The sequence below is a fragment of the Doryrhamphus excisus genome, chromosome 8 (assembly GCF_030265055.1).
Source record: "Doryrhamphus excisus isolate RoL2022-K1 chromosome 8, RoL_Dexc_1.0, whole genome shotgun sequence".
Taxonomy (NCBI): Eukaryota; Metazoa; Chordata; class Actinopteri; order Syngnathiformes; family Syngnathidae; genus Doryrhamphus; species Doryrhamphus excisus.
In genome coordinates, this window is record NC_080473.1 from 15,871,154 (window position 1) to 15,882,499 (window position 11,346).

The following is an 11,346-nucleotide window of genomic DNA, read 5'->3' on the forward strand; positions in this document are numbered from 1 at the left end:
CTGTCTTCAGGCGAGAGGCGGGGTCCACCCTGGACTGGTGGCCAGCCAATCCCAGGGCACATATAGACAAACAACCATTCACACTCACATTCATACCTATGGACAATTTGGAGTCGCTAATTAACCTAGCACCTTGGAATGTGGGAGGAAAGCGGAGTACCCGGAGAAAAGCCACGCATGCACGCCTTGAAAGATCTCCTCTCTGGCAGGACTGTCCACCCTCTCTGGGGGTCATTACTCTCTTCATGCTGATTAAGCGTGGATGAATACAAGCCATTGTTCTACTCCTGTTCCCACGACCCAGCGTTCGCCTGGCAGTCGCGTGGCTTCAAAACACGGGCTGACGCGTCCAGGGAGCCAAAGACGGCGGGGCATCTGGTCAAGCTGACATCTGCTCGCTAAAACGGTTAGCAGCAGATGCTGAGGACTGGAAAAGACAGTGTGGTCAATAAGTCAGCTGGTCCCACTGCAGGTATTTGAGTGTTTCCTCCATGTTTGATCATCATATGAATGGAGCCACAGACTGCAGCAATAACTTCATTAAGGAATTCTGTCATTATCTCACAAGGGAAAATTTCACATGCTTTGTTTTCCATGTCAGCGTTAATCAAATGCCCGCGGCTGAAGTGCCGGACTGAATGAGTTGGGACTTTTGTGCTCCGCTCAAGCGCTCCTCTAATCCCTCTGTTAGCCCTTTTTCAAGTCATTTTCTTAGTGCGGGTTTGACTTCCTGTCAAGCAGGAGTTTGGCATTCAAACAGCGGTTGCCCGCACGCCTCTAAGAAGTGAAAGTGAAGTTGGTGTGGAAGTCAGAGCTACGCTGTGTGTGAGAGAACGATGTATCAGTATTTTTCCATCAGTCACATGTAAGTGTTGTGCAACTCGTAGATTGAATCCATAGGTGTCATTATAATATATAAGAATCAAGATTCTAATTATTGAGGGTAGAGTGGAATCCGTTTAGGTCAACAACCCATTTAAGTGAGTTCTGTTTGCAAAAAAAAGATGGTGGTTGACCATGGTTGACAAAGGGGTCATTGCTATGGAAAATCGCCCCATTTATGTCAACGCATGTTGTGCAAAAGCAGATTTGTGGTGATGTCAAAATCAATCAAAAGAAAGGAAGACGGGTCAGAGGGGCAACAGGAAACAAAGTACCACTTCAGTGTAGGACCTAAGGTCCTTTCATCTTCATCAGACTTTTCAAAATGCTCCTGTTACATTTGTTACAAGTCGGGGAAAACAATGTCAACAAACTGTGGAATGCTCAAAAATCATTTCCCATTCTCCTTCTCTTTACTGTAGCATCGCTGCTAAATGTGGACGGGAAGTATGGAAATGTGGAAGCAATGGCTGGTTACGGTTATGTCGACATACGTAAGTCAGGGAAGTCATCTTAAACTAGGGATTCCCAGGGGTGCTTGGGGGCCATTTGGGGGAGCAGGCAGCACACTGTAGGCGTATAATCTAACAAGAAAACTTTTTTTTTTAATTTTACAATAATAAATCTAAATATTAAATGAAAAAATGGTAATGTAATGAGAAAAGGTTTATGAAAAGAACATAGTATCATGAGGAAAAATACATTTTTAGTACCACGAAGTTGAAATATCCATGAAAAAATTTCTCATTTTTAAAAAGTTGTAATATTATGAGAAACAAAATTTGGGAAATTCAAGTTGGAGTAAGAATTGACACAAAGAAAATTAAAATATTTGGAAAATTTTGTATAAGACAACAGCAGAAATGAAAAAAACCTGTAACATTCAGGCATAAAATCAAAATATTAAGAGAAAAATATGGTATTCTATTTTAATAGTGTAGAGTTTGAAAAAAGTCGCAATATTATGAGAACCAAACAAATGGGAAATCAAGTTGTAATTTTTGGCAAATTAGGTTGGGAATAAAGTCTTAATATTTCATGAATAAACCTTACAAATATAAATTTGAAACAGTTGAAAAATTAAAAAAAAAAATGGGGAAAAAAGAGCAAAGACTGAGGTTCATACTAATAATACGCTATTTCACATATATCACAAAGCTGCACTTATTCCTTGAAATATATATAACTTATACAAAATATCAAGTGTGGCAATAAGTGGAAAAAGTGTGCACAGCCCTGATTTAAGCGGTGTATTCTGCTGAAATTCATGAAAAAAATCGACTGTGATACTCCTTATTCCCAGGCCATTAGTTAACCCTTTGTGTCCTGGATGGATTGCAGGTGTAACGTAACCCAGAGTTCCTCGGGGCGAATCCACGGTAACTGCACACCCTTGTTCATCTCTGCAAGAGCAGGAAACTGCACTTTTCATGGGTGGAGGCCTGCAAGGGAGCACATGGTTTCAGGTTTGACATCTGTTGCATGTGCCCCCCCGCCCCTCCCACTCCATTCAGACCCGGCCCTCCGGGTGAGCCCGTTGAATGGAAGCAGTGACCTGACAGTCTTGACTGGTAGGAGCCCGTGTGTGGGAAAATCCCACAGCCAGAGAGTCGGTGCATTCACATGCTAATCATGTTGGTATAAAAAGGAGGCGTGCAGCACGCCGAGTGCCCTAGAGACACGCTGAGATCCAGAGAGGAGGCCTTCAGCATCATGACCGCTTCATCTATGGCGCACGGCGTAGAAAAGCACAGAGCAAAAGAGGAGAGGAAGGTATTGGATACGCTCATCTGCTGGACCTTTGAGCTTCACTGCCTAACTTCATTAACTTAATTTGTCTTCTGTTTTTTTCCTATCCTGAGCAGCTGAGGAAGCCTCTTATTGAGAGGAAACGACGAGAGAGGATAAACAATTGTTTGGATCAGTTGAAGGAAACTGTCATCCGCGCCTTCAGGCTTGATGTGAGTACTCCTCATGTCTCAGTTGTCCCTCAAGCAGAATGAAGAACGTGAACTTGAACATTGCCCCATTCGCTTCCAACAGCAATCCAAACTGGAGAAAGCCGACATCCTGGAGATGACGGTGAAACATCTCCAAAACATCCAAACTAACCAAGTCAATGGTAAGACACGCTTGCTTGATTTGTGTCATCGAACTTGTTTGTCATCACTTAAGTCCACCAACTCATCCAGTCCTGGTCCGCCGTGTTCTTGGTATATAAATGAAAAGCGTCCTAGCATAGTTCCTAAGGGGGTCATTGCTATGAGAAACCATGTGTCCGTGTATGGTGACATCATGATCACGACACACTTGAATACACGACAAAGACACAGCTACTGTCTAGTTACACAGCATGAACATTTACAGTAAACCTCAAAATAAGACTATTAGCCTGGATTCTACCACAGCAACTTACTAAATGTATTATTTATTTATTGTTAGCCTCCGGAAAAAAGATTTGTGCATGGAAAAAAGCTTTATTGTCGCTGTAGTCAAGACATACAGTGACATTACAAGTTGGATGAGAGTATAAATAAAATAAAATATGCAAAAATGGAAGAAAACCCTATCCACAAACTGCAGTATAGTTGTCTCAAAAATCCCTCATTCTTATGTGCGGCAAAAGTCACAAGTAAATATGCAAGCGAAGTAAGACTGGTTTTGGTTATAGCGACAATAAAAATATGCAAAAATGGAAGACAACCATGTCAACAAACTGCGGTATTAGCTTAAAAAATGACTCTTATGTTTCTGGCAAAAGTCAGAAGTAAATGTACAAGCAATGTATGACTAGTTTCGGTTATATCGGCTACGGTTATGTCAGTTAGCCCGTCAGAGGGGCGTCAACATAAACGGGTTCTATTGTAATTCTATTTCTGTTTTTCTCTGGTGGAAAACAGAATAGTTACATATAATAACAGTTTATGGGGACATCAGTCAGCCAGTCGGAGGGGCGTCAACATAAGCGGGTAATCCTATTTTTGGTTGTCCCCGGCTAAAGTCGCAAGTAAATATGTAAGCATTGACTGGCTAAATCTGGTTTCAGTTGCATGGACAACCACTTATGTTGACGTCAGTAACTCAGTCAGAGGGGCGTCGACCTAAGCAGATTCTATTGTCATTCTATTCCTGGTTGTTTTTGGCTAAAGTTACAGGTTAAATGTGCAACAATGCTAGATCCACGTCTATCAGCCAGGGTGTGGAAAAAAAACGGGTTCCACTGTATTTCAGTAAGCTAATTTTCATATGCTAATACTCAGCAATATGCTTCTGTAAAATGTTATTTGTAAGCTATTTGTAGTGGAAAATAAGAAGTAGTTTCCCACTATCATTGACTGAGGGCACTCTTCAAACTGGGCGCAGTTTTAGTGCTAACCACCAGAGGTCACTATAACCCATGTTAACAAGTCGTCTATCCCCTGCAGACCCCCTGGAGGCCCAGCAGAAGTACAGCACCGGGTACATCCAGTGCATGCATGAGGTGCACAGCATGCTCCTCACCTGCGACTGGATGGACAAGACCCTTGGCTCCCGCCTGCTCAACCACCTCCTCAAGTCCCTGCCCAAGTCCACTGAAGAAAGCCCTCTCCGGACCACGCCCAGACTTGAGGGCGCCCGACCCCTCGGCACGCCCGTCAAAAAAGACCAGAGGCAGCCCTGTCAAGAGCGAGCGGCGCTGCACGGCTCCCGTTTAGGGATGCTGGAGATGTGGAGGCCCTGGTGAAGCTCTGGGTTCCATCAGCATGTTGTTAGGCCATCAGCTGTTATGTATCTTATAGATATGTTGCTCAGGAGACAAATATGTTGGGGCGCTTTTGTTCCAGTCCATTATTGTTGTAGGTGTGCTAAACTGATTCTACACAGACCTCTTCTTGGTACTTCCCTTCCGAAGTTGACTTCTCGTAGCCTGCATTATAGAAGGCTCTTACTAATCTTTCATGTATTTATTGTGTTAACATCTTATTTATTTGCTATTATAATGTATCTGCTGTCTTTCTTTTCTTTTCTTGAACCACTTTCTTTGCATAGGTTTGCATTAACACCTGTGGTAATAAAGATATTGTTTAATACTGAGGGATGCTTGCTTGCATTTTGTCCAGTTTTTAAGTGTTTCATTTAATTTAATTTAATTTCTGCAATGATTTTCAAACAGAATTGGTGGTGTAATGCAGGGGAGTCCAAGCTTTTTCTTACTAGTGTCGTAGGTATGCTGGAGCCTATCCCAGCTGTCTTTGGGCATACAGTGGGGTACACCCTGGACTGGTTGCCAGCCAATCACAGGGCACATATAAACAAACAACCATTCACACTCACATTCATACCTATGGACAATTTGGAATGTGGGAGGAAACACACGCATAAACATGGAGAACATGCAAACTCTATACAGGGAGGTCCAAGCGGAGAATCAAACCCAGGTCTTCCCAATCTCCTGGCCAACATGCTAACCACTCGCCCATCGTGCGGCCCAAGCGTTTGATTTGATTCAATTCAATTGGCTGGTGACCAGTACAGGGTGCTATGCAGCTGGGAGTCAGCTGGGATAGGCTCCAGCATACCCATGCGACCCTAGTCAGGATAACTGGCATAGAAAATTTTGATTGAATGAATGAATTCCACTCCGGTTTCCTCCCACATTCCAAAAACATGCACCCCGCCTCTCGCCCGAAGACAGCTGGGATAGGCTCCAGCACCCCCCGCGACCCTCGTGAGGAAAAAGCGGTAGAAAATGAATGAATGAATGAATGAATGACCTGATCATTCATTCCATTCACAAGTAAACAAAGCGCTTAACCTTGCACACATGTATGAACAGTACAGTACATGTCCAGATAAAAATTTGTAAAAATTTGTGAATAAATAGTACAGAGAAAATCTGTTTTTTGCATGTATGAAGGTGTGAATCGTTATTGTAGAAATAAATGGAAAAAAAACATTAATTTACACCAGCGACACCTTTGGCTTTTCTCCTTAGGGATATACAGTATTTCTGATGTTTGTCCAAACTTGTTACTTTGTTGGTGTGAATATGCGGTCTCCAGTACTAACATGACTGTATTCTGTCCAGTGATGTCCATTATCAACGCGTTTCCAAATCTCAAGATGTACATATGGCCTATTCTCCTCCATTGTGGTGGTTATGAGTGGCCCCCTTCATGGAGCCAGGTGGTAGCAGACAGAGAGGGGGATGCTCGGTCCCTCATCCAGCCCCTCCAACAAAGGCCGGTCGGGACAGCTGCTCCCAGTCTGCACCATTAAAGACATGAAGCTGAGATCTGAAGGGGGGTGAGGTGCCAAAACCATTCCACTTCAAAGGTCTGAGACGCTTCCTTCGTTTGCGGCAGTAGAGAACTGACGCTTCTTGTGGAATGACGTGCAATAGTGGCATTTCCGTGCATGAAAAGCACTCAATTTGTTGTGCACCGGTTTCATCAAGCATGCACAATTGATCCATTGTGATGCCTATTTGCATAATAATGTATTGTACATAACTTTAATAATACTGTAGCAAGGACATGATGGTTATTAGGCACCAATGAAACTTGCTATGTGTTTGTTTCAAGTTAGCTTAATTAGATTTTGTTTGCTTTATTTTGACCATCCTTGGTAAGAGTCCAATGCAGGCCTCATTTAATGTTTTTATTTTTATGTTACATATGCCAACAAAAAAATCATTGATGTGCCGTAACTGGCCCCTGGCCTGTTGTCGACTTGCGTCGCAGCAGCAGATAACACAGGAATATTGTTGCACACAAATTAGGAGTCAACAAATGAGAGGGAGAGAAACGCATCAGGCAGCAGGCGCAGGCCAACACCTGTCGCTTTCTTTGGATAAGGGCCCTTAATTCCCCCGGCTGATTGTGTTTGGGTCGAGAGGCCTGCGGCAGCTGCCAACTGAAGGCATCGCCTTACATCCGCCCAACAGGCGCCTCAATCTGCTGAGGCTCGGAAACAAAAGCCAGCGACGAGGAAGAACGGTCGGGCGGAAAGCTGCATGGAGGCGAACGGAAAGATGCTCCGACGACACACATCAGTTGTAGGATGACAATGCTTGGACTTTGAGATAAAATGAGAGGTATTTAGAGTATTTAGCATAAAATATGATGTCAGGGGTGACTGAGCTTTTTCCAGCTATACTGAAATATTGCACTATACTTAAATTCTGTGCATTACAGGTGATAATAAGGTTTAGTTAGCTTGTCCAATATATGTTGGAGAACACAAATAATAATAATATTTTTTTTTCTAATTACAATTAATTATATTTTTATATCCGCCTGGGGCAACAACAACAACAACAAAACGCACTTTGGACCCATGCATTATTGTTGTAATAATCACATATGAAATGGTAATGGTTTTATTTCATTTGAACATTCATCAGTTCCCAGTTCCACATGTCCAAAAGGAGTAGGAAGAAGCAAAGCTTATTAAATCCTACCCCTCCATCTGGTACTTTTACAATCAGTAACTGTTACATTTGTTCACTTCCTGCTTTCCATAATACAGTTTAATTTTTTTTTGTTTTTTTTTTAAATAATGTAGGGGGTGAAATAATTGAACGACCTGCCAGATACCATACTAATATTTCAGAATGATGCTGGGCTTCCATCTTTTAGGCTAATACTGTATTTCCCACGGAGGAAAAACGAGGTGGTCGTTGCCTTAACACAAGAAAATAAAATCGCATTCAAGTCCATCCGGGTCTCGTGCTGCTGAGCGGAGACAAAGCGCCGCTTTCCTATTGGCTGCCGCCGTGTGCGCCCTGTCGTCCCCCAGCAGGACCAGCCCGGCCGCCATTCACATGCAAATGACGCCCTATAAATACTAACAACAGTCTGCACGTCTCACTCGGGTTCCGCAATAAACACACGGCAGGCAGAGAGGAGAGGAGAAGGACCCACACCGAAAGCAACATGGCTCCTTCCGCTCGGCCCGACAAGGAGGAGGAGAGCTCGAAAGCGGACAGAAAGGTAAACGGCATGCACTTGACGGACATGCGCACAGGAAGGGACTCACCGAGTGTTGCGTTGCAGGTGAGGAAACCTCTGGTGGAGAAGAAGAGGAGAGCCCGCATGAACGAGAGCCTGCAGGAGCTGCGGGGTCTGCTGGATGATTCCGACGTGAGTGCTTACCTTCTTACCTCGTCTGGTTGTCGAGGATGCAGACGTTTGGACTCCATGTTTCTCTCTCTCTCTCTCTCAACAGCTGCACTCCAAGATGGAGAACGCTGAGGTGTTGGAGATGACTGTGAAAAAGGTGGAGGGCATCCTTAAGAACAGATCACAAGGTAGGAGTGCTGGGAATTACTGCTGAAATTTATGGATTTACTATTCCTGGAACTCAAAGCTCTCCAAACTTTCTCCACCAAATTGAGAAATCACAGGTTGGAGGTCTAAAACCAATACAAACTGCATATGTGAAGAAGTATATATTGTTTTTAATAATAATAATAAAGGGCTGCATGGTGGACTAGTGGTTAGCGTGCAGACCTCACAGCTAGGAGACCAGGGTTCAATTCCACCCTCGGCCATCTCTGTGTAGAGTTTGCATGTTTTCTCCGGGTACTCCGGTTTCCTCCCACGTTCCAAAATCATACATCCATAGGTATGAATGTGAGTGTGAATAGTTGTTTGTCTATATGTGCCCTGTGATTGGCTGGCCACCAGTCCAGGGTGTACCCCGCCTCTCGCCCCAAGACAGCTGGGATAGGCTCCAGCACTCCCCGCGACCCTCGTGAGGAAAAGCGGTAGAAAATGAATGAATATTAATAATATATTATATTGTTGACAAAGCATGCTGTATGTATTATTATAGGGTTATGAGCATCATTTTCTCCTTGAGTACACCTTTTTGACCCCCCCCACACACACACTCATGCTCAATATAGCACACTACCCAGCATATCACCTCGTACTTCGGTACAGGGCAAAAAAATAAATAAAAAAACCTTAAACTATATTAGGAAAGCAGGAAGTGAACAAATGTTACTGATTGTAAAAGTACCAGATGGAGGGGTAGGATTTAATAAGCTTTGCTTCTTCCTACTCCTTTTGGACATGTGGAACTGGGAACTGATTATGGGATGCACTCAATTGGAATCTGATGCATGTTCAAATGAAATAAAACCATTACCATTACCATATAGGCAGCAGCTATTCCCCCAGGTCTTATGTTTCATTGATTGAATTTACCGTGCATTCCAAACGAGTAGTAATTCCTGGATCTCCTCACCCCCACAGAAGCAGACACGTTGAGCCACGACGCGAGCGAGAGGTTTGCAGCCGGCTACATCCAATGCATGCACGAGGTCCACACCTTTGTGTCCACCTGCCCCGGCATCGACGCCACAGTGGCCGCCGAGCTGCTCAACCACCTCCTGGAGTGCATGCCCCTGAACGAAGACCACCTGGGGGACGTGCTGATGGATCTAATCGCCGACACCCCCGGGAGCACGTGGCACGGCGGCGGAGACATGTTGCATTCCGCGCTGGCTTCGCCCGGAGGAAGGAGTGTGTCCAGCGGCTCGTCCTTCTCGCCGGCCCCCTCCAGCACGTCCAGCGAAGACCTGTGTTCCGACCTGGAGGACACAGACGGTGAGCACAATCACAGCACCGTGGAAGCTTTGGAGAGCAGGGAAGCTCTGGGCATTCCCACGATAACCTGCCCCAGGTCTATGTGGAGACCCTGGTAGGGGCTCACGAGTGCGGACAGGCCTTACCCTTACTTACCCTTACTGAAAGGAAAGACCCCACCCCAAAATGAACACTTAATAATCACCTACTTCTGCAAATAATATCTTCCTTGGAATTATACCTGGACTCTCTGAATTGATTACCAGGAATACCAGGACCAGGAAAACCACAGAAAAAGTCTGCAGCAAGCGTTTTTGATTTTTGCGCAGCACGAATTTCTGATCAAGAGTGGATATTCCTTGCTCACAACTTCACCACTAAAGACCAAGATGGCAGAAACCCCTGTTTGATGTACTGTATACGGGACCAGTATGGGTACAAGAGAGCTCTTTTAGAAACAAATTATGTTTGGCAGTGCCTCTGATTAATATAAATATTTTTTGTTATCGTATTTCGGAAAGACCATTTTAGTGGAACTTTGGTTAGAATGTCTTCCAGAAGGTCTGCCAGACGCTAAACATGTCAGTTTTTCCCACATGAAAAATATAAATGCAATTACCGGTACTCCATTCCTGAAAGTCAAAAATGCTGACTTTGGGGCGAGAGGCGGGGTACACACCATGGACTGGTGGCCAGCCAATCCCAGGGCACATATAGACAAACAACCATTCACACTCACATTCATACCTATGGACAATTTGGAGTGGCCAAATAACCTAGCATGTTTTTGGAATGTGGGAGGGAACCAGAGTACCCGGAGAAAACCCACCCACGGGGAGAACATGCAAACTCCACACAGATTCGAATCAAATGCATATAAACCATAAATGAAAAGGATAAATTTATATTTAAAGGTTATTTCTACCTTCACTGAAGACAAGATTCTTGACGTGACTTCCCAAAGACACGATGTGGCAGCGAGATCAACACACAACACCACCTTCCTGTTTTGCCATGAGTTATTTCTTGAATTCAGTAATGTTTGTGTCATGTATCCCTTTTGCCACTTCTATGAATACAAAACTGTAATTGTAAAAGTACAAAAACGGGTTTTGTGTTAACAGTTTTGCGAGTCAACCGCTGACTGCCGGTTCCGGTTGCCATTTTGTTAGCTAGCTAGCTCATCGGATGACTCATGCAGTGTATTTACCATTCGCCATATTGTACCATAAACAGGAGAAATCACGCTAACCCAGGCGGATGCTAACCAAGGTTCCACTGTAGTTTATTTGTCCAGTAACCTCCTTTAGACTATTGTGCTGTTATGATGTGTAGACGACTGAATAAAAAGATTGTAAAGATACTTTAAGTGTAACATGACTCAATATGCAGGTTATTATAGCTGCTTCATTTGAATTGGTGAAGAAGTCACATTGTAGGGATGGAAAAAAGTACAGATATTATGAATAGTTATTCATGTGGAACTGATATTAAAGACTGCATTGACTTTTTGCATCTTGAATCTACGCTGTCACCACTTTAATACAGAAATGATCAAAACCAAAAAGACATGCAATAGGAAAATGCTGCTTTATGCCAAAACCACACACACACCCCTAAGAAATGCTGCAAATTAACAGAAGAAAAAAGGACGTTTAACCCTGGTAGGCTGACTACCTTGCGTTTTGTTCAGTCAACTTGCAGGACTTAATGTCATGCATGTGTTGTGCTGCTTTGTGTGTGGGTTTGACATTTGCAGCATTTCCTCTGCATTTCCTTTTGATCATGTGCCTTTCTCATATTGAATTTGTTTTATGGTGTTTGTGTGTTTTTGGTTTTGGATCGCTTGACGCTTTTGCCACGGTCGGCTACTATCCGAATCATTGTT

The 11,346-nt window shown here is 43.7% G+C and overlaps 2 protein-coding genes across 2 annotated transcripts; both read left to right on the plus strand.

Annotated features, from left to right (window-relative positions):
• The first annotated feature begins 2,392 nt into the window (after positions 1-2,392).
• On the plus strand, positions 2,393-4,950 carry her8.2 (hairy-related 8.2). Its single transcript, XM_058080278.1, has 5 exons — positions 2,393-2,453; positions 2,531-2,655; positions 2,748-2,843; positions 2,926-3,004; positions 4,308-4,950. Exons 2-5 carry the CDS (start codon positions 2,596-2,598, stop codon positions 4,604-4,606), a joined length of 534 nt encoding a protein of 177 aa, XP_057936261.1. The 5' UTR covers positions 2,393-2,453; positions 2,531-2,595; the 3' UTR covers positions 4,607-4,950.
• A 2,682-nt stretch (positions 4,951-7,632) lies between these two features.
• her13 (hairy-related 13) lies at positions 7,633-10,821 on the plus strand. Its single transcript, XM_058080276.1, has 4 exons — positions 7,633-7,856; positions 7,920-8,006; positions 8,092-8,173; positions 9,126-10,821. The coding sequence occupies exons 1-4, from the start codon at positions 7,800-7,802 to the stop codon at positions 9,575-9,577; spliced, it is 678 nt and encodes a 225-aa protein (XP_057936259.1). The 5' UTR covers positions 7,633-7,799; the 3' UTR covers positions 9,578-10,821.
• The last annotated feature ends 525 nt before the right edge of the window (positions 10,822-11,346 follow it).

What these genes read in the sequence shown, in the direction of transcription:
- her8.2 (XM_058080278.1), top strand. Translation starts at nt 2,596, where the DNA reads ATGACCGCTTCATCTATGGCGCACGGCGTAGAAAAGCACAGAGCAAAA. An exon ending in GAGCAAAAGAGGAGAGGAAG is followed by an intron (nt 2,656 to 2,747) that starts GTATTGGATACG and finishes TATCCTGAGCAG; the next exon opens with CTGAGGAAGCCTCTTATTGA. An exon ending in CCAAACTAACCAAGTCAATG is followed by an intron (nt 3,005 to 4,307) that starts GTAAGACACGCT and finishes TATCCCCTGCAG; the next exon opens with ACCCCCTGGAGGCCCAGCAG.
- her13 (XM_058080276.1), top strand. Translation starts at nt 7,800, where the DNA reads ATGGCTCCTTCCGCTCGGCCCGACAAGGAGGAGGAGAGCTCGAAAGCG. An exon ending in GTCTGCTGGATGATTCCGAC is followed by an intron (nt 8,007 to 8,091) that starts GTGAGTGCTTAC and finishes CTCTCTCAACAG; the next exon opens with CTGCACTCCAAGATGGAGAA. An exon ending in CCTTAAGAACAGATCACAAG is followed by an intron (nt 8,174 to 9,125) that starts GTAGGAGTGCTG and finishes TCACCCCCACAG; the next exon opens with AAGCAGACACGTTGAGCCAC.